Source organism: Symphalangus syndactylus, chromosome 3 (genome assembly GCF_028878055.3).
Source record: "Symphalangus syndactylus isolate Jambi chromosome 3, NHGRI_mSymSyn1-v2.1_pri, whole genome shotgun sequence".
Classification (NCBI taxonomy): domain Eukaryota; kingdom Metazoa; phylum Chordata; class Mammalia; order Primates; family Hylobatidae; genus Symphalangus; species Symphalangus syndactylus.
In genome coordinates, this window is record NC_072425.2 from 67,774,128 (window position 1) to 67,799,707 (window position 25,580).

The 25,580-nt window shown below is 39.6% G+C and overlaps 1 protein-coding gene across 7 annotated transcripts in view; it reads left to right on the forward strand.

The window, feature by feature from the left end:
- Positions 1 to 24,606, forward strand: part of PRUNE2 (prune homolog 2 with BCH domain) — a 296,547-nt gene extending 271,941 nt beyond the window's left edge. For 3 of the 7 annotated variants that reach the window (XM_055272210.2, XM_063636976.1, XM_055272211.2), the window contains 2 exons: positions 6,396 to 6,494; positions 21,381 to 24,606. In XM_055272210.2, the coding sequence (XP_055128185.1) occupies positions 6,396 to 6,494; positions 21,381 to 21,411 (130 nt within the window). In that variant the 3' untranslated portion in view covers positions 21,412 to 24,606. Of the gene's footprint in view, positions 1 to 6,395; positions 6,495 to 10,609; positions 10,646 to 11,178; positions 11,218 to 16,273; positions 16,326 to 21,380 lie in introns of those variants that run through there. The other 4 variants (XM_055272206.2, XM_055272207.2, XM_055272205.2 and 1 more) reach the window with 3 other exon arrangements.
- The last annotated feature ends 974 nt before the right edge of the window (positions 24,607 to 25,580 follow it).

Below are 25,580 nucleotides of genomic sequence, written 5' to 3' on the forward strand. Positions count from 1 at the left end.
ACAAAAACAAGCAATGGGAAAAGGATTCCCTATTTAATAAATAGTGCTGGGAAAACTGGCTAGCCATATGTAGAAAGCTGAAACTGGATCCCTTCCTTTCACCTTATACAAAAATTAATTCAAGATGCATTAAAGACTTACATGTTAGACCTAAAACCATAAAAACCCTAGAAGAAAACCAAGGCAATACCATTCAGGACATAGGCATGGGCAAGGACTTCATGACTAAAGCACCAAAAGCAATGGCAACAAAAGCCAAAATTGACAAATGGGATCTAATTAAACTAAAGAGCTTCTGCACAGCAAAAGAAACTACCATCAGAGTGAACAGGCAACCTACAAAATGGGAGAAAATTTTCACAAGCTACTCATCTGACAAAGGGCTAATATCCAGAATCTACAATGAACCCAAACAAATTTACAAGAAAAAAACAACCCCATCAAAAAGTGAGCGAAAGACATGAAGAGACACTTCTCAAAAGAAGACATTTATGCAGCCAAAAAACACATGAAGAAATGCTCATCATCACTGACCATCAGACAAATGCAAATCAAAACCACAATGAGATACCATCTCACACCAGTTAGAATGGCCATCATTAAAAAGTCAGGAAACAACAGGTGCTGGAGAGGATGTGGAGAAATAGGAACACTTTTACACTGTTGGTGGGACTGTAAACTAGTTCAACCATTGTGGAAGTCAGTGTGGCGATTCCTCAGGGATCTAGAACTAGAAATACCATTTGACCCAGCCATCCCATTACTGGGTATATACCCAAAGGACTATAAATCATGCTGCCATAAAGACACATGCACATGTATGTTTATTGCAGCACTATTCACAATAGCAAAGACTTGGAACCAACCCAAATGTCCAACAATGATAGACTGGATTAAGAAAATGTGGTACATATACACCATGGAATACTATGCAGCCATAAAAAATGATGAGTTCATGTCCTTTGTAGGGACATGGATGAAACTGGAAACCATCATTCTCAGTAAACTATCGCAAGGACAAAAAACCAAACACCGCATGTTCTCACTCTTAGGTGGGAACTGAACAATGAGAACACATGGACAGAGGAAGGGGAACATCACACTCCAGGGACTGTTGTGGGGTGGGGGAAGTGGGGAGGGACAGCATTAGGAGATATACCTAATGCTAAATGACGAGTTAATGGGTGCAGCACATCAACATGGCACGTGGATACATATGTAACAAACCTGCACATTGTGCACATGTACCCTAAAACCCTAAAGTATAATAATAATAATAAAAAAAAGAAAAAAAAACAATAAAAACATTTGTTACTGTAAGGGTGTTAAAAATTATTATAATTCAACACTACTTATTGAAGGGAGCTTCAAGATAATAACAAGAACAGTAATAATAAAATTATAGCAATAGTGTTATGGTAAATTATGACTAATAATGGTTTAATTTATTGAGTGCTTATTTGCATTATCTCATTTAACCTAATGACAGTCCTCTGAAGTAGATACTTTTTTGTTTGTTTTTTTGTTTTGAGACATGGTCTCCTTCAGTCACCCAGGCTGGAGTGCAGTGGCACGATCATGGTTCACTGCAGCCTCAGACTCTTGGGATCAAGCAATCCTCCCACCTCAGCCTCCCGAGTAGCTGGGACTATAGGTGTATGCCACCACAGTCAGCTGAATTTTTTTATTTTTTTGTAGAGATGGGGTCTCATGTTGTCCAAGCTGGTCTCAAACTCCTAGGCTCAAGCAATCTGCCTGCTTTGGCCCAAAGTGCTGAGATTACAGGCATGAGCCACCATGCCCAGCCTGAAGCAGATACTGTTTACTATTTCCATGGTATAGGAAAAACTGCTGAGGTTCAGGGAGGTCAAATAAATTGTCTAAAGCAGGAACCAGCAAACATTGTTTATAAAGATGCAACTAGTAAATAGTTTAGGCTTCATTGGCCCTATGATTTCAGTCACAACTACTCAATTCTGCCATTATAGAGCAAAAGCAGCCATAGGAAACATGCAAACAAGTAAGTGGCTGTGTTCTGATGAAACTTTTTTTTTTTTTTTTTTTTTTTTTTGAGACAACCTCACTCTGTTGCCCAGGCTGGAGTCCTGTGGTGTGATCTCGGCTCACTGCAACCTCTGCCTCCCCACCTAAGCCTCCCAAGTAGCTGGGACCACAGATATGTACCACCCACGCCTGGCTAAGTTTTTGTATTTTTGGCAGAGACAGGGTTTGCCATGTTTCCCCGGCTGGTCTTGAACTCTTGAGATCAGGTGATTTTCCCATCTCAGCCTCCCAAAGTGCTGGGGTTACAAGCATGAGCCACCATGCCTGGCCTCTGATGAAACTTTATTTATGAAAACCGAAATTGAATTTCCTATGATTTTTACATTGTAAAATATTCTCTTTTTTTTTGAGAGGGAGTTTCACTCTGTTGCCCAGACTAGAGTGTGGTGGCATGATCTCTGCTTTCTGCAGCCTCCACCTCCCAGGTTCAAGCAATTCTCCTGCCTCCACCTCCCAAGCAGCTGGGATTACAGGCATGCACCACCACACCTGGCTAATTATTGTATTTTTAGTAGAGACAGGTTTTCGCCATGTTGGCCAGGCTGGTCTTGAACTCCTGACCTCAAGTGATCCACCTGCCTCGGCCTCCCAAAGTGCTGGGATTACAGGCATGAGACACTGAGCCCAGCAAACATCATAAAATATTTTTATTTTTACATTTTTTTAACCACTTTAAAAAACATAGAAATCATCCTTCACTCAGGGACTATAAAAATCAGATAGGCTTGTGCCTATAATTCCAGCTACTCAGGAAGCTGAAGCAGGAGGATTGCTTGAGGCAAGGAGTTCAAGATCAGCCTGGGCAACATAGGGAGACTCTGTCTCTGGAAATTTTTTTTTTAAATTTAGCTAGGCAGCGTAGCATGTACCTGTAGTCCTAGCTACTCCAGAGGCAGAGACAGGAGGATCACCTGAGCCCAGGAGGTCAAGGCTGTAGTGAGCTATGATCACACCACTGCACTCCAGCCTGGGTGACAGAGTGAGTCCTAGCTTCTAAAAAAATAATAAAAAACTGACAGCAAGCAGGCTTCAGCCACGGGCTATCATTTACAAACCTCAGGTCTCGGGTGACACAGCCTAGAAATGATAGGCTCTGTCTTTGAAACCAATAGTCTGCCCAATTCTAAAGAAAACCTACATCAAGTACTTAATTGTATTCTACAGTTTCATCATGTAGGAGCCTCTTCAAAGATCCTCCTTTGAATCAATTTACTTCAGTGTTAGCAACTTGTAGATCTGAAAAAAGAGACCACTAAAATGTATTATAGGTCTTTTCGCTACTGAAGGGTAGCATCTATGATAGAGGTATATGGCAAGTTCATTTTAAACAATGAGTTATTGGCAGTTTGGAGATTTCTCAAAGAACTTAAAACAGAACTACCATTTGACCTGCCAATCCCATTACTGGGTAAATACCCAAAGGAATATAAATCATTCTACCATAAAGACACATGCACACGTATGTTCATCGCAGCACTATTCACAATAGCAAAGACATGGAATCAACCTAGATGCCCATTAATGGTGGATTGGATAAAGCAAATGCAGTACATATACACTATGGAATACTAGCAGCCATAAAAAAGAACTAAATCACTTCCTTTGCAACCACATGGATGGAGCTGGAGGTCATTATCATAAGTGAGTTATCCTAAAACCAAATACCGCATGTTCTCACTTATAAGTGGGAGCTAAACATTGAGTATACTCCAGACACCAGGGACTACTAGAGGGTGGAGGGTGGAGGAGAGTGAGGATCAAAAAACTACCTATCAGGTACTATGCTCATTAACTAGGTGACAAAATAATCTGTACATTAAACCACTGTGACATGCAGTTTACCCATGTAAAAACCTACACATGTAGCCCTAAATAAAAGTTGGGGAAAAAAATTAGTAATTTGTCTGTGCCAAGCACTGGATTGGGAAATCACATAGCTCAATTGCTGTCCTTAAGGAGCACAAAGCCTGGAGCAGACATGGGCAGACAAGGGCAGAAAAGGATACATGGGCAGACATGGGCAGACAAGGATACAATTGGAGCAGACAATAATAGGATACAATTGCACTTTGAGGAGGTGATGACTTAAGGTGAGGGTGAGTTTGGGGGTATACCTGGTAGAGAGCAAAAGCTGATAATCTCCATCAAGAGAGGCTTTGCAGAAGGAGGCCTTCCCTCCAGGTGAGTTTTGAAGGATTAGTAGGATTGGCCAGCTGAAATTAGAGAGAAGAGCAATTCAGGTTGAGGAAACAGGTAGACAAAACACCAGATGCAAATACATCAATAAAGAGATAACATGGCATGTTCAGAGAACTGTGAAATTCCAGTGAATGTTAACACTGGAGCTAGAGGTTTTCCTTTTGCATGACTTCTTTTCCCTCTCAGTCACCCACTCAGTCTTTTATCAAAACCTTATTTAGCTCAACAACTCCACAGGACGAAAAAGGCTTAATGTAGCATATCACTGGTAGTGTGTGTTGACCCAAGACTTACCAGGAGGGACAGAAGCTACTGTATGGAGAGGATAGTTGTTCACAAGTCTCTTGGGCCCAAGGCCAAAATTGCAAGTAAAGTATTAAAGATAGATGGATAGAAGACACACATCAAAAAAGCTTCTTACTAGAATGCATAGTAGTTGAACAAAAGGTAATACAGATGGCAGGCAGCTCAGCAAGATCCCAGTAGACTAGAGAGACCTTTTCATCTGAAACCATTCAAGAATGTTAGACCCTTGGATATACTTTTTAAATTAGTTTGCCATTACACAAGTAATAAGAAAATGCAGGCAGGGTGCAGAGGCTCACACCTGTAATCCCAGCACTTTGGGAGGCTGAGGCGGGCAGATCACGAGGTCAGGAGATGGAGACCATCCTGGTAACACAGTGAAACCCCGTCTCTACTAAAAAATACAAAAAATTAGCCAGGCATGGTGGTAGGCGCCTGTAGTCCCAGCTACTCGGGAGGCTGAGGCAGGAGAATAGCGTGAACCCAGGAGGCGGAGCTTGCAGTGAGCTGAGATCGTGCCACTGCACTCCAGCCTGGGTGACAGAGCAAGACTCTGTCTCAAAAAAAAAAAGAAGAAAGAAAAAAGAAAAAAAGAAAATTCATTCTTCAGAAATGCGTAAGACCAAGTTCTTCCTTTAACAATTACCAATTCCTGTTCCTAATCCCCTTCCCCAGAGGCAAATTCCTTTATCAGTTTCATTGGTATCCTTCCAAGTTGTTCTCTGTGCATTTACACATATCTAAAACAAACACATTTAGATGAAAGCTGTTTGTAATTCAAATCCAATTATTGGAACATATTTTTGAATGTTGGTTCATCTAGAATAAATGTTCAACCTAAAACTTAAAAAAAAATTTTTTTTAAATAAAACAAACTAAAAAAGAAAAATGAGTTTACATATATTTTTAAAGTATCATCAAACTTGGTAGATTCTGAAAGAACTAATGGTAAGATTTTTGTTTGTTACAAACAAATAAACAAGTAAACAGAGACAAACAAGGCATAAAGCAGTGACTATTAAGAGTAGCAGGAACCACTGGGAGGCCGCACAGTGTATGGTCAAGAGTGTGAATGCCAAAGTCAGACTGCCCAGGTTAGTATAGGCTCTGCCATTTACTAATGGTGAGACCTTGGGCAAACACTTAACTGCTCTGTATCTGTTTCCTTATCTTTGAAAAGAGGATAATAATAGTGTCTACCTCACTAGGCTGTAATAAGAAATACATGCATTCATATGTGTCAACCACTTAAAACAGCATTTGGCCAAATACTGCATGATCTCACTTATATGTGGCATCTAAAAAAGTTGAGCTTATAGAAGTAGAGAGTGGAATGGTGGTTACCAGAAGCTGGGGGTTGGGAGTGAGGAGATGTTGGTCAAAAACCACAACATTTCAGTTAAGAGGCATAAGTTCCGGAGCCCTATTGAACAACATGGTGACCAGAGCTAATAACAGTGTATTGCATCCTAGAAAATTGCTAAGAGTAGATTTTAAGTATCACACACAAAAAAAGCATGTGAAGTAATATATATGTTAATTAGCTCAGTTTAGCCATTCCACAACGTATGCATATTTCAAAACATCGTGTTACACATTTTTACATGGCAATTTAAAAAATAAATTTTAAAAACAAAACAAAACATCACCACCAACAACAATAAAACAGTGTCTGGCACATTGTAACTCGTCAAATAATGTTAGCCTCTTTTCTTAGTAAGAGTGCTGTGGCAAGGTGTTCAGTGTACCAGGATTTTCAAGAAAAGGCAATAGCCTTAGAATATAAGGTAGTGACTAATGATACATATTTTTTCTTTTTTTTTTAGTTCAAAATTCAGCAGTAAAATTAAGTATGTCAATAGCTTATCAGAACTCAGTGGGCTGATCCCAATGGATTGCATCCACATTCCGGAGAGCATCATCAAGTAAGTCCTGACGGTTTCAGAGATTTGTTAAGAAGTAGTACTAGTTTGAGGCTGGGCGTGGTGGCTCACGCCTGTAATCCTAGCACTTTGGGAGGCTGAGTGGAAGAATCAGTTGAGCCCAGGAGTTTGCGATCAGCCTGGACAACATAGCAAAACCCCGTTCCTACTAAAAATATAAAAATTAGCCAGGTGTGATGGCGTTTGCCTGTAATCCAGCTATTCAGGAGGCTGAGATGGGAGGATCACCTGATCCCTGGAAGTTAAGGCTGCAGTGAGCTGTGATTGTGCCACTGTACTCCAGCCTGGGCAATGGGAGTGAGACCCTGTATCAAAAAAAAAAAAAAAAGTGTGTGTTTGGAGAAGTGGGTTGGAAAAGAGGTCAGTTCTGGAACAGTGGGGAAATGGCATTATCTTATTTTTAAAACAATATTAAATATCCTCCAATAAATACAATTTTTTCCTCAACCTATAGATAATTTTGTGTTCTTTCAGATCCTCTTTCACCTAATCTTTTCCTGGGGTTATTTGGTTATTGTTCATTTTTACCTTTATTAGTAAATTTGAATTTTACTACCACTTTGGAAAAAGTAACAGTTACACTGGTTAACTGGTATACTGTCTCTACTGGTTAACAGTGTATCAGTTTCTTGTGTCCCCCACTCTGCACAGACACAAGATGGTCTTAGCATAGCTTGGATTTCTTTATTGTCTTATACAAAGTAATTTATCTGCATGACGCTAGGAAAATAGAAAGAAATAACTCTTTCTCTGTTTCTTCTAAACCTTTTTTGTTTGTCATGATTAAGTAGAGGGCATTTGCCCAGTGGTGGGTGAGGCGGTGAGGAATGGTGTCCTTGCTCAATAGAGGGTAACGCAGTATCAGCGTCAGCCCCCTGCATGGGTACTGAAGGTCTCAGGATGATGCTACAAAAACTAAGATAAAATTTAACAAAATAAATACTTGGAGCTGGGATTTTAAAACAGGGATATCGGAGAATGAACACTTGTATCTGGTACATTGTTGCAAAGAACGATTGTTTTCTGTGTGTCATTTTTTTTGTTGTGGTTCACTGTATCTGAATCACTAGCTTTTTTCATTTCATTTGAATGGAGAGGGACTTAACCATTAGCTCAAAGAAAACAGGCAAGTATCATTCATCTTCCTCCACAAAATGGATAGCAAAATGTACCTCTCGTTTGGGATTCCAAAAAAGAGTCCTCTCACCTTAAAAAATTAATTAAAAAGGCCCAGCCTAGAAACTGGAAGGAAAGAATTCTCATGTAATGTGTGTCTATGATATGCCAAGCATAGCAGTGCTCTACTTATATCATTTATTTGACTCTCATAGTAAACCCCTGTTTTATAGATGCAGGGGAGATAACTTAGTAGAAAGTTACTTATGCACAGTATACGTAGGAACCAGGAAGAGATGGAACGGGAATTTAAATTCAGGTCAGCCTGGCACCAAAATTCTCATGTCCTTTTCTAGTAGATTCCTTTACCTTTCTCAGAGTATCCTTCGAAATTCAAACCTCAGAAGTAGATGCATTTGGTTTTCCTACATAAGCAATATCGGGCATGAACACAGGATACTGATTGGGCTTCCAGTGGTCAGTTGGCTCAGCTGAATCAAATGGAGTGTTCAAAGATCCTAACGACGGCTTCAACCCTCATTAGCTTCATAGCGTTTCCACAACCAGCTCTCTCTGGTCTGCTGCCTCAGAAACGTGTACTCCATCTTCAAAACCCACTTCTACTCTTGAAATTTAAAAAGTATGGAGGCAGAGAGGGATGCCTCATGCCTGTAATCTTAGCACTCTGGGAGTCCGAGGAAGGTGGATAGCTTGAGTCCAGGAGTTCAAGACCAGCCTGGGCAACATAGTGTGACCTCGTCTCTATGAAAAAAACACAAAAATTATCTGGGTGTGGTAGCATGCACCTGTAGTCCTAGCTACTCAAGAGATTAAAGAGGTAGGATTGCTTGAGCCTGGGAGGCGGAAATTGCAGCAAGCCGAAATCGCACCACTGCACTCAAGCCTGGTTGACAGAGTGAGACCCTGTCTCAAACAAGAAGATAAAAAAAAAAAAAGATGAGGAAGTATGGGAACACTCATGTTCTATAAAATGGCAAGGATATTCTCTCTTCTAGTGGAATTGAAGATTGACCACTTTCGAAGTAAACACAGTAACACTTCCATGGTGTGACAGAGGCAATAGAATGAAAAGTGAATGGGGTTTAGAGACTTAGATTTGAACCTTCTCTCCTACCTCTCAATGTCTCTGAGACTTCAAGTCATCTATTAAAATGATTAATTAATTAAAATATTCTGAGTCTCAGCTTCAGCATCTGTAAAGTAAGTAAGTAAGTTGCACTTCCTGGAATGGTCCTGAGGGTTGAATGGAAACAGGGTACACAAAGCACTTGCAAAGCCTCCCAGCACAGAGTTCGCAATCCAGAACCTTATTTATTGTTCTACCTGTTGCTTTTAGAGACTCTCCATCATATGGGAAAGTTCAAGTGAGAAGTATACCTAGGACATTTTTCATTCAACTGCACACATCAGTTTTCAAGGGCTCCATTTGGGAAAAGTTACTTCAGAAGGAAGGGTTCTATTTGGAAAAATTTTTTTCTGGAGGAAGAAATTTACCACCATTCATGTGCTGCCCACATGTCCATGTGTTCTGTTTTCTGTAATTCATCTCCTTGGGATGTCCTTTCTGCCATTTCTGTTACTGACCTTCATCGCCTCAATTTCATGTTATGCAAATTTCAGATGGATACAAGCCATGGCTCCTTTTTATCACTGAATAACATTCAAAGGATCTAATCTCAGCCACTCCCAAGACCGGTCCTCGGCTAAGATGGAGCCTGTCATCAAAGGGCTTTAAATGAAAGAAAAACTTGCCCAACCTAGAACCAAATTTATAATCATTGGTTACAGTTGATTCTAATTATTTGTGGCAGTTTATGTTCTATAAAGTCACTGCAAACACTTAATTAGTGAATACTGAAATAGTGTTCCAAAGGAAAATACAGGGTGTGCAGTTCCTGCAAGCATCTGGTCACAATGTTTTCATCAATCAATCAATATATAACTGTTTTTTATGTGTGTTTCTGTTTAAATGAACCTTACTTAGTATACATTGTTGATTTATGAACATTGAACTCATGGCCAACAGTATTGTAACTTGTGCGTAAATGAAGCTTATCTAACACACATATTTTCTTCATAAGGCACATCACAGCCTTCTTACACTTGGGAATGCTAGACAGTATTTCAGCACTATGCTTGGAAGCCAATTTGAACAGCAAAATCACCAAGGAAAAATACAAAAATGAGTGGGAAAAAAAGGCACTAAATAGGTTGTGAAAAGGACACTTATTTACAGTATGAAACAGGAAGACAGAGCCTCACACATTGCCAGGTGGCAACATGAACATTGGGCAACTCAAATTTTTTGCCACTCTGCACATGTCCACAAGTGACCCAAAAAGTACCTTGTATTGATTTTGTGGTTATAAATACATGCTAGTGAATAGGCAAATTTACAAATATAGATCTGCAAATAATGAGGTTTGACTGCATATATTTATAAATTATAAACATTGATTGTTATCTAATGAAAATAAGATTTCTCCCAAATGTCAATTTCATTACTACTGTCATACATCACCTAATGACAGTGACATCTTCTGAGAAGTGCATCTTTAGATGCTTTCATCATTGTGCAGACATCCTAGAGTGAACTTATACAAACCACCCAGATGGTAGAGACCACTACACCACCTAGGCTATCTGCTATAACCTGTTGCTTCTAGGCTACACACCTGTACAGCATGATACTGTACTGAATACTGCAGGCAGCTGTAACACAATGGTAAGTATTTGTGTATGTAAACATAGAAAACGTACTGTCAAATTATGGTATTCAATTTACAGGACCACTACCATATATGTGGTCCATCACTGACCCAAATGACATTACATGGTGCATGACTGTATCTGGATAGGCATTTTCTCTCATGATTTGACTGTCGTTTAAATCATTTACTTGTCATTTTTTCCATCTGTTTGCTCATTTTCCTTATGGCACTCGTTTTTTGTCTCGTAAGGTACGATGAAGAGAGATCTTATAAGAGAAGTGTGAGGTAAAATCTCCTAATCTCCTATTCATGCTGGACCCTGTGTGTGTACACCAGTGTTTTACTTGTGGGTGACCTCAACAAGCTACCAGAGCAAGAGGTCACTGTATCAGTCTTTTGTATGCCATTTCCAGTCTTTGTCCTGTGTGTAAAGCTGTTGAGGTCAACCTAATTTGCAACTGAAACCTACTAAACCAGATACATTCCTGACTTGGCCCAGGCTGCAAGCTAACTTGAACTGTACCCACCAGACTGACATGGATGTTTTCAGCTTTATTCAGCCAGCATGTTTCTGATCCCTTTGCAACTTATATCTACCTTTTATGAAGGAATTTGCAAAGTAAATGTACATAAACACTGAATGGGAGGAAATGACAACATATTTAATGGAAGGAGTACGTCTCAGGGCTCCAGAAGACAGTTTTGAAAAGCACATTATGCACCACTTTCATTTGGCTCCGCTTTGCTGAGTGACTGTCTCATGCTCTGCTTGCTTCTCTTTTGTTTCTTTTCCACACCAATAATTTTTGCTCCTGCAGACTGGATGAAGAACTGAGGGAAGCATCAGAGGCAGCTAAGTAAGACTTGGTTTTCATTTAGCGGCTGGCATGATGTTGGCTTGCATTTCAGAACTGAATTGGGAAAATCTGCATGCCTGGTGTTTTATTCCTGCTTCCTGATAATAATGCACTTTAGAAATTCTCTTTCTCCTGTAATAGATGTAATCTCTATTATTCTTACTACAATCTATTTTTCCCCATGATCCTGGTTATATTGAGGAATGCATTTGTCACTGTTGTTGTTTTTTAATGTACACGCAATTCTAGGCACCACAACAAAAGAGCACATGACAGGCACTGCCACATATAGTGTGACATCGAGATGATCATTAGGTATTGACACAACAGAACCTCGCTAATTCATACCAGTGGGGAGGAATAATAGCACATCGAAATTTGGAAGATTTTTGTAGAATCAATTTCATGGCCTTCTATGAATTAAAACAACACCTTACTTAATGACTTTGGAAATATTGCTTAACTAACAGCCTCTGAGCTATTTTGATGAATAGAGAAACAAAAGTCATTGCCCACTATTGTTAAAGTACGATTCTCAAAAAGGCAAAATTATAACTCTCATGCAAATATAAAATGAATACATGCCAATGATTTTATGCAACTAATTATTTAATGCAGGAACCACTAAGGTGTTAAAGGCAGTTCAAAGAACATTTGAGCAGCTAGATATCTATAGGCAATTTATAGAAGAATATTTGGATAAGATTGTTAGGTTAGATACAAAACTGGTTAATAAACAACAGGGCAATAAACTGTAATATTGAGGTTGTCTTTTCCACTGGACAGAAATTATTTGCATCTCTGCTGGACAAAAGCTACAAGTTAACCTCTGCCCCTATTGAGTTGTAAAATAGCCCAACCAATAGAAAGTCAGACCCCTGTAATCCCAGCACTTTGGGAGGCCCAGATGGGTGGATCACGAGGTCAGGAGATCGAGACCATCCTGGCCAACGTGGTGAAACCCTGTCTCTACTAAAAATACAAAAATTAGCTGAGCATGGTGACACATGCCTGTAGTCCCAGCTACTCAGGAGGCTGAGGAAGGAGAATCGCTTGAACCTGGGAGGCAGAGAGTGCAGTGAGCCAAGATCATGCCACTGCACTCCAGCCTGGGGACAGAGCAAGACTCCATCTCAAAAAAAAAAAAAAAAAAAAAAAAAAAAAAAAATCCAGTCATTCTCTTTTCTTGTTTCCAAGTTACAAAGAAATTTTCTGATAATACATGTTAGATATAACCAAGTACTATTTGAAAAGTTTGCTGTATTAAGCACATTAAGTTTCTTCCCCATTTTAAATGTTGCTTATGCTGTTAATTTTTAAAACCAGCTCCCATTTTAATAGACATTGCAAAAGCAGAAGGCCTGGACAATGTCCTAACAGCTATAAATTCTGAATAAATAAAATCTAACTAATAGACATTTTCTGCATAGTTGTAAATGCCAATTCCTCATTAAAACAATCAATTTAGACATTTTTCCCCTATGGTACATTTTTATTTTAATAACCTATAGGATTATTTGCTTGTAGTGTGCCAATCTTTTGTGTTAAAAATTAAAGGATAGGTTTTTGCTTTAGAAAGTTTAGCATTAGTGGAGTTTACTGTTATAATATTCTGATCTTCTCATTTTCTTTCAAGATAACTGACACCCAATTAGATAACGAAACTCAAAACTGTGTAATTTTTTATTCTAAAAAATCTTCTTAGTCTTGATCCCAACTGTCACAAATAAGAAGTTGTGGAAGTAAGGAAAATACTAGTAATCAAGGAACTGAGTGTTGGTGTAACATCCCTTTAGCATTTATCTGCACTCAAAAATTGCTTTGTATCATGAGATTTCCTAGAGAGAGAACTCTCAGTGAGTTTTTCTTTCAGATTTATTTTTTCAGGATGATAACATATTTATGAAATTAAAGTGCTATTTTCAAGACAAAAGATAGGGGGAAAGAACATCAATAATTTTTCAGACAAACCTGTCATAAAGTCATATTGTCATGTTTCTTTCATTATTACCATGAAATCTTGCTTCTTTTAATAGATTTTTCCTCTATATTTATACTCTTTCTGCCTAGCTGCCACAGAAAAATGATTATTGTTTTTGGGTAGTTTTGTAGCTTTCTCTTTTTTCTCTCACATTCACTATTTTGTTCTCTTCCTTACCCCTACCTACCCTCTCCCAATGTGTCTAAATGGCTCAGAGGGTGCTGAGACATTTTGATCTCCCTCCTAAAGGAAGCACTATGCTCGTGCCTAGTACATAGTAGATGCTCAGTAAATTTATGCTGCATAAATTAATGAATTTACATAAGAGTCAATTCATTGCTGTTGAGCAGTGGGTTCTCAACCTTTATTGTGCATTACAATGACCTGGAGCACATGGTAAAACATGAAATCCCATGTCTCACCCCCAAAGTTTCTGATTCAGCAGCTCTAGAGCGGAGCCTAAAAATCTGCATTTCTGGCCAGGTGAGGTTGCTCAGCCCTATAATCCCAGGACTTTGGGAGGCTGAGTGGGGAGGATTGCTTGAGGCCAGGAGTTAGAGACCAGCCTGGGCAACATAACAGGACTCCATCTCTACAAAAAATTTTTTTTTAATTAGCCAAGTATGGTGGTATGTGCCTGCAGTCCCAGCTACATGGGAGGCTGAGGTGGGAGGATCCATTGAGCCCTGGAGTTCAAGGTTGCAGTGAGCTAACTGATCTTACCACTACACTCCAGCCTTGGGCAACAGAGTGAGACCCTGTCTCAAGAAAAAAAAAGTCTGCATTTCTAACAAGTTCCCAGTGATGCTGATGCTGCTGGTCTCAGGACCCAGCTTTGAGAACCACTGCCTAAAAGTCAAGGGTCAAATAAAAATAATCAGATTCGTTTTAGAAGTCTGTGCTCTTGCTTTGGATTCAGTGGGTAAGCCATCTGCCTGAAGAATCCTCCCTCTAGGATCTTTTCATCCTGCCTTTTTGATGGTAACATCACATATATGAGGAATTGAAATATATTTGCACATTTGAAAATGTGTACAGAGAAAAAATTCTACTCTGTTGACCCCACAGGTGATTGGAATGCCTTAGAATTCCACCATCTCGGCTACCAGCAACATTTTTTCAACTACCTTTTAGCCTCTGAAGTAGCCCCTGAATTCTAGGAGAGACTCTATGATAAACATGATCACTGCAGATCTATGGTTAGAAGCCAGATATGCCCAGGTTCTTCCTGTTGACAGATGCGCCTGACTTTCCACATGACTTGTTCAGAAAGCTTCAGGCTGGGTCTAACCAAAGGCAAACGTACACTTGGTCAGGGAACAAAACCTATCTGTCCACTGTTTTGCTTTATGCCCACTAGTTTCACAACATTCTCCCTCTCCCCTCACACACACACACATACCACCACTCAAACTGCACCCCAACTCTAATTGACTTCAGAAGGTGATTTCCTCAGCCTGCGTTATCTTTTCTTTAAAACTTTAGCTCTATACAGAAAAGAAAGTATTATACTTCTGAAGGATAAATAGTATACCTAGAACCATTCTTATTTCGAAAATTGGGAAGCATCCGTGTGTTACCTTTGGAGTGACAGTATTAAAGGGTTTGCAAATTGCTGTTTTCCTTGGGAGGATTACTCAAAATTAAAAAGCAGAAAATCTGAGTTTGGAAGATTGCCCTTTCTTGATTCCATTCCAGCTTTGCTAGGTTTTTTTTAGCACACTGTCAACACTTACTTGACTGTCCTTGCTCACTGGAATTGCCAAATATTCCCTATAAAAATATCAGACCACCAGCAAGAAGGGTAGGGAGTGAGGAAGGAAGGTTGCTATCTCACCTGGGGAGATAGCCTCCTGTTATTTTCAACAAAACATCTGACCTTCATCATGGATCCTCTTATGTGCAAACAGATAAATTAGCTTGTGAAATTATATTACAAAGAGGACAACTGCACTTAAAAAGGATCATAGAAGCTCTTTAAATAGTGTTTGTTTGTCAATAATAAAATATTTATGGGAGGCCGGGTACAGTGGCTCACACCTGTAATCCCAGCACTTTGGGAGGCCGAGGCAGGAGGATCGCTTGAGTCCAGGAGTTTGAGACCAGCCTGGGGCAACATGGCAAAAGCCTACCCCTACCAAAAATATGAAAATTAGCCGGGCATGGTGGCATGCAGCTGTAGTCCCAGCTACTTGGGTGGCTGAGGCAGGAGAATCACTTGAACCTGGGAGGCAGAGGTTGCAGTGAGCCGAGATAGCGCCACTGCACTTCAGCCTGGGCAACAAAGCAAGACTCTGCCTCAAAAAAAAAAAACAAAAAAATTATGGGAGGGGTATAAAAGTTGAGGTGTAATGAGTATTCATCAAGAATTAATAGGAAGCAAATTTAAAATCTGCTAACAGAGAAATCACACCAGTATGAAATATTAAAAACAGCTAATACTACACAAAAAACATAAATGCCATAAAAACACTTTTATTTATTATTTTATAAGGTTACATTTGTTTTCTGGGCATACTCAGTTGAGGTAAATGGTAGGATTCATTTGTATCACCTGGACACAGCTCAGCTGTATGGAGTGGTAAGTGGCTTGTTATTTCTGTAACAACAACAACGAGAGCTAATATTGAATTTTTTCTTTCAGTGTATTGGGAAATCCTCATTCTCGTGAAAACTGAAAATTAACTGTGTTCGTGGGTGAATAAAATTAGGCTGCTTGAGAGGGATTTTCCTCTGTGTGTATTTTATTATTTGGGGTACCAATACAATTTTGTAATATGTTCCCTGAATAAGACAAATTGAAAAGGCAGGGAAAAATGAGGACAGAAGAGACCACTGGAGGTGTTTGGAGTTTTTAATCTTTGCTTTGTGTTTTTATATCATGGGCAATCACTTGTATTTCAAAACCGATGGTAAGGGTTACAGCTTAATCTCATCATCTGTTCAGGTATGGATTTGTTCAGTATTAGCAATGGGACCACATTAAACAGTTTCAAATGCCACAAATCTGTTGTGCTTTCACAGTGGTGACAGTGGGGAAATGTTGACTTCTTCCTATTTTTTCCTTGCACTCAGAACTAGCTGCCTTTACAATGATCCAGAAATGTCTTCTATGGAGAAGGAGTAAGAATTCACTATCAATAACAGCTATGTGGTTACTTGTAGTGTTGTATGGCTGGGCTCTGAAAGAAAACACACTGAGGACTGGGTAAACCCTGTTTAGATGTTCAGCTTTCCTGTGCTCCATTCCTGAAATAATTAGAAACCTGAAGTTATATTTGCCAGCTTCACACATTTCATTCACGATCACCCCTTAAATTTCTAAAGGACAACCTATGAACATGGCATTCTATTTTTCCAATCCCAAAATGGGAAGAAAATGAATATTAGGACCAGATGTAAGAACATTTGGGCAAGAGAAATGCAATTCTGCTTTCTGAATGACATCATCTCTATTTTAATTAGTGGAAGTTGGAACTTCCATTTAATACTTTGGTGGATGGAGAGAAAATGTGCTTGTTTTTCAACATCCAGGAGGAATTCGAGCCTGGATGAGACTGTAGGAATGATCTATTTAGAAGATTGCCATCCTGTGAGAAGTAGAAATTGGACATGTAGTGAGTTCTTACCACGTTCCAGACTGTAAAAGGCTTCACACGCAGTGTCTGATTTTAATCCTCAGAATAAGTTTATGAGGTACATTTCACAGATGAGGAAAGAGGCATGGAGAGACATCTGACCAGTCCACTGTTTCACAGCTGTAAAAATGGCCCAGAGCTGGAATTTGGACCTTGGCAGTATAGCTCCAGGGCCAATGGTTTTTAAATCAGAAAGAGGTGGTTTTAATGCTAGATGGGTGTACCACTTCCAATTTAGTGAAAGATAAAACTATTCACCTAAGAGAACAGAGCGAATTAGTGGCCAAGTCAGTTTCAGGGAATAAACTGTGGTCACCAACAAGCTTTCAGAGAGAACTTGGTCATCCAACAAGGAGCTTCCAATTTGGTTTGAGTTGTGGAGAATTTAACATTGTCCTTGTTCCTAGGAATCAGGAAGCAGAGGGGAAAGATCAGTTTTAAATGTGTCTCGTCTCTATTGTCACCTTTTGCTGTCTTTGGACCTCCTTTCCGTTGAGGTCCAAAAGGAAGTTGGAAAATTATAGTGAAATATCTCCACATTTGCCATGTTGACCTTGCAACTTATCTGAAGTTTAGGCACAAAAACTCCAGAGATAGTCCCAACTGAAAAAGTTCACAAAGAGCAAAGACTGGGCCAATTCTGGACGCATGCTTATGAGTTAGCCCTGCTCTGCAAGGAAAATTTATTTTTCCTAAATAAAATTTTAAAAAAAGAACAAAGACTACAGAGAGACCTTTGAAATCACACAGCTATTTTTCCAAAGGTCACTGTTGTCTCACCTCTTTTAGATGAAGATAACAATTGCTTCAAGGTAATTGGCACATGAAATTCTGCAAAGCAATAATACCTCAGTTCCCCAGTCCACGATAATTCTTTTTGCAACTATTTCTTCCCTCAGCAAAACAGCACCCCCTTGAGCAGTTAACAGAGCCCACAGTTAACAAGCAGCAGAGAGGGCACATGTGGAAGCCCAGCCAATGGCTGGCCCGTCGCTGCTACATCTTGGGGCTTACCCACTTCTTTGCTTGCCTTGTCTGTCTTGCTCTTTATTCCTATGTAGGGCTGTTTTGGTTGGGAAGAGGGCAAGCATTGCTTCCTGTCTGGGTTCATTCCAGGGCTGGGCATGGAGGAGGGAGGGATACTACAAATTGTTATTGTTACTTCCCACTTTTTAGAAGAACACATTCTTCTCAAGGCTTCCCTTTCTTCAGCCCTCTCTTTCCTGAGCCCTTAAGAGGCACAAGGTCGCAGTGTGGACGATGAGATCGGGATAAGGGGCAAGAGTAGCCAAGAATTTTTTTTTTTTTTCCTGACTTCCAGTCCTGGATTTCTGGCTTTCTTTGGTATTAGAATGAGGGCTTCATTTACTTCTTCTGGCACCTTTACACTGTAGGTCATCAAGGACAGAGGAGCATTCTGTGTGGAAGCATTTTACACCTTCCAGAGCTAGTGTTGAATGAATACACTGCAAAATGGGCAAGGGTTCTTCCAATGGGCTCAATCAGTCCAAGAATAAGATGGAGTGTGTGCTGTTGCCATAGTGGCCTCTCATTTTCCTCAGAGAGAGAAGGGAAGGTTATGCCCATTTTCTTCTTCCTACGTAAACTGCAAATGTTTTTATTCATCATTAAACAATGTTGTCAGACAGTTTGTAAGGAACCTCATTTAATATGTGTTAGACACAAAAATGGCCTATTGTAAAATTATCAGAAGGTTGCCCTGTCTCAGGAGAAAGTTGCTTATAGAAAACTAAGCCCATTTGCCCAAAGATTAAGAATATTCAATTCTAATTAAAAGTATTTTTTTTCCAAAAAGGATACTTTCTTTCTTTCTTTCTTTCTTTCTTTCTTTCTTTCTTTCTTTCTTTCTTTCTTTCTTTCTTTTTAAATAGCCCTGGGTGCTTGTCTCCTTCCCTTTTAGGTTTGGATTTTATGAATTCCTTCATGTTCCAAAACTTGCACATGCCTTTTTATATTTTTACATGTTTGTTTAAAGTACAATGATCAAGAGTGGCTCTATTTGAGGAAGCTTAAATTAGCATCATTGTTAATAGCTTTGTTAACTCCACAACATTGCTGTTCTCTCAAATATTAACCTTCCAAGTGGTTTCCTGTATTTACTTACAAGAAAATTGCTCACTTTTGACTATCTCATTTATTTCATAAACTGGATAAACAGGTTCCAGTCTTTTAGCTTTCGGGTTAACAAAAGCTGAAGGGATGAATTGTTTGTTTGTTTTTTTTTTTTTTTTTTTTTTGAGACGGAGTCTCGCTCTGTCGCCCAGGCTGGAGTGCAGTGGCGCGATCTCGGCTCACTGCAAGCTCCGCCTCCCGGGTTCACGCCATTCTCCTGCCTCAGCCTCTCCGAGTAGCTGGGACTACAGGCGCCCGCCACTACGCCCGGCTAATTTTTTGTATTTTTAGTAGAGACGGGGTTTCACCGTGGTCTCGATCTCCTGACCTCGTGATCCGCCCGCCTCGGCCTCCCAAAGTGCTGGGATTACCAGCGTGAGCCACCGCGCCCGGCCTAGAAGGGATGAATTAAATCCTAGAAGATTTACAAAAAAGTCAGTACGAAAAATAATCGAGAGGGGCATCCTGGTGTAAGTGTTAGCTCAGGCGCCCGATGGTGAAACAAGGTAACCATGTTCTTTTAAGCTTCCAAGACTATTTCAAATATTCTGACCCACTCTCGCAGTTTTTAGACAATGTGCCTCAAATTTTGGTTTAGTAAATATTCTCTTGGTCTATGGGAAAAAGTCAACGAAAACCGTGAGAGAAAGAATCAAATTTCCAATCACCAAATCAAACTTACTACAAATTTCTGGGAACAGGAAGGACATTTTAAAAGCAAAAACAAGATTTTTTTTAAATGACCTGTTTTGTAAAGGTATGTAAGAAAAAGATCTCAGGGTCACAGTGGATAAAAAGAGGTCGCCTCTAAAGCAAACTCTGCAGGTAAGAAAACAAGTCAGAGGGCCTAAAAACTAGAAATATTCATGATGATTTTGGCTTTCCAAAGGAGCAAGATTGTTGCAAGTAGGGTAGTAAAGCAAAGAGCTATTTTTTCATTTCAAAAAAACACTGAGGGCCGGGCGCGTTGGCTCATGTCTGTAATCCCAGCACTTTGGGAGGCCGAGGTGGGTGGATCACGAGGTCAAGAGATCGAGACCATCCTGGCCAACATGGTGAAACCCCATCTCACTAAAAACACAAAAAATTAGCTGGGTGTGGTGGCGTCTGTCTGTAATCCCAGCTACTCGGGAGGCTGAGGCAGGAGAGTCGCTTGAACCCAGGAGGCGGAGGTTGCAGTGAGCCGAGATCGCACCACTGAGCTCCAGCCTGGCGACACAGCAAGACTCCATCTCAAAAAAAAAAAAAAAAAAAACAACAACAAAAAAAACCACCGAGGTACTATTGCTGCTAATAACAGACATTATGATATGTTCACTATGTAGAATTGAAAATGCTTCAGACTTATGCGTTAGCAAGCTGTGAGAGCGGTATGACTGTTCCATTTTACAGATACAGAAATGGAAACTTAGAGAAGGTGGGTGACTTGGCCAAGTCCCCACTGCTAATAAGTGACGGAATTGCTGACTATATTTCAAAGGAAAGATACTTTACTACTGTAAACTGGATGGGCAGACAGCGTGAGTTACCAGTGGCTTTATTTGCAAAGCTTCTAGAATGAACACTGCTCAGCTGCCGCAAATTCCACAAGTAAAGCACAGTAACCTTTGTAACATGCAAGCTTATGGCTCAGGGGGCAGAGATAAGCAAAATCCACAGATACCTGCCAAATCACCCTTTGCAAACTAATAGTTTCTCTTTTATCACAACTGAAATTCTTCCTCTATCTACTGGCTTTTGGTTTTCTTCCTCTTGGGTGGATACGGTAGGAAGTTGTGCTATGTTCACTAAGAGGCAGAAGAGAGACATGTGATTCGAGTAAGTTTTAGGCCTACTACTCAGATATTTGGGAACCCATTTGACCTGAAAAACAAGCTTTTCTTTAGTTAGAAACATCCATCTCAGTAAGGTAGGCTCACCCCTTTCAGTCAATTCCTTTGGCTCCTAGAAAATGTTTGGCGTTGTTTTATTGTTTACCATTTCTTACTATTTAGTGCTTGTCAGACATTACTTACTTGAGGCAGAACATTTGTTTGCTTCACAAGGAAAGGTCATTTATTAAAAATAAATAAAATGGCATGGTTTCCGGAATGCACTAATGCTCCTTATCTTAATTGACTTTGGGAATGAGCCTTTACATGAGTTTTTTACCTCCCTGGATCATTTTGAAAAGGTGTAAAATGCTTCCAGAAACAATTTTATAGAACTAAACAGATTTCATATGTTGGAGAAAAGCCTGACAAGAGGAGGATTGGGTTTTACCAGATTTTTCCATTATAAGAAACTTGCATGATTTAAATATTTTCAGTATGTCCTTTGAGGAAAAAAGCAAACACAGTGCTACCCAAATCATTACTAAATGTTTCTCATTTGGTTTCTCATGTTTCTCTCTCTTTTTCTTTTCTTCGCAGCATTGACTTGAAGCTGAAAGAAAAGCCCTAGCTGACCATGCTGGAAGAAGAGGATGCTTTTCTGGTTCATGGTTCTGTTGAAACATATCTACCTGAAAGAGACAGGGCTGATGTTACCTTTTTCCACTTTGCACTACCTGGTGCCATTCTAAATTTCTAAGGGGAAAAATAGGAAGAAAGTTTGTTTACTCTTAAAATATTTTATGAAATTGTGTGTACTTTCCTATTTTGCCAATTATGTGCCTCAAAGATTTTAGTTGAGCCTTAGCAAGAAAGTAGGACCTTCCATTTCAATACTTCATTAACACAGTGCAGTGATACTTCGTCCCTTAGACTGGTATTTACCAGTAAGATACCTTTAATCCACTGTTAAGTATGAGTGGATTTGTTTCCATGGATTAGCTGGATTTCCTTTTGGTGATTGCATTAGATTTAAAGTACACAGGGCTCAACTGTCCACAGGAAAGTTTCCCCCGTTTGACTCCACCTTTAAAATCCTAAGCCTGAGGAGGACAGCCACAAACCACACAAGGTGTAAAACCATCATCATCTAAGTGCCCACTTTGTTCTCGTTTACCAGAATCTCCTTTAACTTCTCAAAGGGAAGCCGGGCTTTCTAATCCACGTCAACTTTCTTTTAGTTGTCAAATTGGGCATTATATTTTATGTAAATTGGTCTTTTAACAGATCATTTTTCTGATGAATGTTGGTGACCTCCACATGGCGAAATTTAAGAATCTGTGTTGCATGTTTGGTAGCTCTCTGAGCTTCAGGCCATAAACTCAGCTCCAGAGGTTACCTTTTAAGTGCCAAGAACTCAAGTGCAAGGTGGCCTACTCAAAAATCATTTGGTAGCATTCAGTTATTCATGAATTCTTCTCTTGCATGCATTATAAAAAGTGATCTGCTTTAAAACACTGTCATCTGATCATAGGCTGAAAATTAAATATGAGTATGTACTTTCATGTACAAAATATTTCCTTTATGGTCTTCATATGCCCTTTAAAATGCCAACAAGATTTCAAGTCTGTAGGCCTCTAGGGGGGTGGGGTGGCAAACCACAGCTAAGTCTAGCTCACCACTGCAAGCTAAGAATGGTTTTTACATTTTGGGTTGGGAAAAAAATTTCTGAATATTTCATGACACATGAAAATTATTCAAATGTTAGTACTGATAAATAAAGTGTTACTGAAACACAGCCACACAAACTTGTTTTTGTACTGTCTACAGCTATTTTCACACTACAACCGCAGAGCTGAGCAGTTCAGCAGACCATATGTCCCACAATGCCTAAAACATCGACTATGTTTACGGAAAAAGTGTGCTGACCCCTGCTCTAGCAAACACATCCTTTCCTACTCCACCCCAATTTGTATTTAGATAGTTGCTCTAACAGACGGACAAATGAGGCTGCAAACTAATTTATTTTTGTCAAAAATCAATGTTTTGACATCCACAGACAGTGAAATAAAAGAAATGGCTTGCTGAAAAACATGAGGAGCCCTAGCCACAAAATCACTGCTTAGGTTGCAGTTGCCAAAATGAAGCCTCCTTAGAAGCACTTCTTTAGTATATACAGGTGTTGGCTGAAGTCCACGCCTCACTCTGGGAACCATTCTTAGTCTCCAGTGTCTCCTATTACAAAGAAGCTGGCAGAAATAAAAATGAAGGGGAGAGAGAGGTTCCACCCTAGTCTCATGGTGGAAAATTCAATGGGGAGAGCTGTCCAGGATACTTGGAGCCCTGGGTAGAAGGAGCTTGTAACTGCTTTAAAGTAGACGTCTTTGCACAGGTGATTGAGTTTCTCTGACCTCATTGCTTCTCGTCTGTCTCCTCCTGTCCTTCCGCAAGTGCCCACACATATGCAGGTCAGCCCTCTTTCCTCCATAAGCTTCTATCGTTTTCTCTTTTCTCCTCTTGATCCTTTCAAGCGAGTATCTTGTTGAATTGTATGTTCTGTTGGATCTCCTCCTTCATAACATCTGGCTTGTTGGACAGAAAAACCCTACAGCCCACCCCCTCCCACAGCCCACCTCCACTTTGAAAGCCCAAATTACACCTCTCCCAGAACATAGTGTTGACGTAAATACAGTTACCCAATATTCCTGTTTGTTCACCTATTTGCTACTTTCAATCAGTAGCGTCCCATTTGGTAAAATGAATTCCATGGTCACCCTATCACAGGAAGTAATGAAGAATCCAGTGTTCAGTGTAGTGGTACAAACCTGAGGGCATAGAGCTGTTCATAGAGGGCTCTTGTTATAGCCAAACAGACACAGCAACAATCTCACCATTTATATATATATTTTTAACTTGTCCAGCTCATCTATGGAAAACTACTCAGGTGGTATGCTGTTTGAAGCCTCATCTTCCTACATGAAAATTATGGGCATTTGTCCCAATGATTTTGTTTCAGCTGTTCTGTAGGCTGCATAACCACTCTGATATTTAGGTATCTGCTATTTTATTATCTTAAAAGACAAATTAATTTAATTGCATGTGCTAGGGAAAAGCTACCATGTAAATTCACCCCAAGTAAATAGAATCCTAGATGAATCCTAGAAAAATAATCCCTAAGCAGACAGGTAGACAGAGGTAAACATTCACATGATTTAGCTCTCTAGCTCTTGCATTCTGAACATTCTTGCTTTGGTTCTGACTTCTGGGAACTGCTTTACATTTCTCCTATAGATCTGTAGTTAAGGGAACCAAGGGGTCACTGGGGCAAAAGCATTGTTTCTCAAAGCTCCTTGATTAAGAGAAAGAACAGAAATCTGCACAGAAGATACTGTCAAGGAGTGAGAAAATTCATTTGAGGGCAATAGCTCAGTGTGGAAGAAAATCCTGAAGTTTCTGTTGAAGCCATACAATGTTCTATGGGGTTACTCTCTAAGACATTCTCTGAGGTGTGTGAGGAAGTCACTACTCCTAGCCTTTGTTAAGATGTAATTTTAAATATTCAGTTGTGGTACTATGTTTGCAACTCTCGTCTTATCACAATGCCTCAGTAGTTCCGTTAGAAACGTTTAGATGTGCACAAATTAATCTTTTATATATCTAAAGGTTTTTCTATCATGTATTGGATTGCTCAGAATAAAGTGTCTATTAGACTTTGTTTTGGTAAATAAATTCTCCCTAATGTAGATTAATAATATAAAAGTCTGTAATGACACAATATATCTATATAGCCTCACTGTATAATTCAGAAATAAAAATTGATTCTGCATGTTATCGTTTTCTTTCTTTGAGTCAGCAAGAATTTTTCTCTGGCTTCACTTTGCAGCCGTTTTATCTCCACATCAATCTAGCGTGGCACTTGGTACTGGAGAACTGTATACCTTTTGGTTTTTCTGGACACCCAAACTTTATTCTCTCTTCATTTTTGCCTTTCCTATCTCAGAGTTCAATACACCAAGCTTTCAAACTGTGTTGTTTACTCTTTGGATAAGCGATTTCTTACTTTGGAAACATCTACATGTTTCATGGTTACTTGATTTTTGTCTTTTCCTCTCTCTTCCCCTTGCCTTTTTATAGCATATATTTATTTTTAAATTAAAATGTATTAAATATTTTATTTTTAGTTGGGGTTTTTTCCCCATTTTCACAACCTTCAGGCAAAACCAGAGTTGAGAATCACCACTGTGCTATTTTTTTAACTTAATAAACACATGTGTACCTCTGAGAAAGTTGTTGGACTAGCCAAAAGAGAAATTGCTCTACAAAAAGTGAGATGTTGCATGTCCTCATGATCTAAAAGTGAGTTCTGGTAGATATTGTCCTCTACCCAAGAAAGGGAAGAAACAGAAGAAAAGGCTGACAAGTAATTGCAGGCAAAGGAAGGACATTCAACTACAAGATGTACTGCTACATTCATTCTGCTCTCGTACCTAACTATGGTGGTGGAAACTGGAGGTGGGCTAGGTGTCCAGCACTAGGGAAAGGGCTGGGTAAATCGTGCTGAATACACCTTTTGGTATACCACAGCTGTGAGAAGCAACAAACTATATGTTCATAAAGCAACAGGTAAATCATAGAGTAGAGTGGAAAAAGAACAAACTCGATGTTTATAGCACAGTGCCACTTATATAACTGTTAAACATACACACACAAAACTACGTATTATCCAAAATCCATGTGTATTTAAGGACTTAACACTCATTTGAGTAAGGGTAGGGCATGGAGATCAGGGATAAAGTTGGG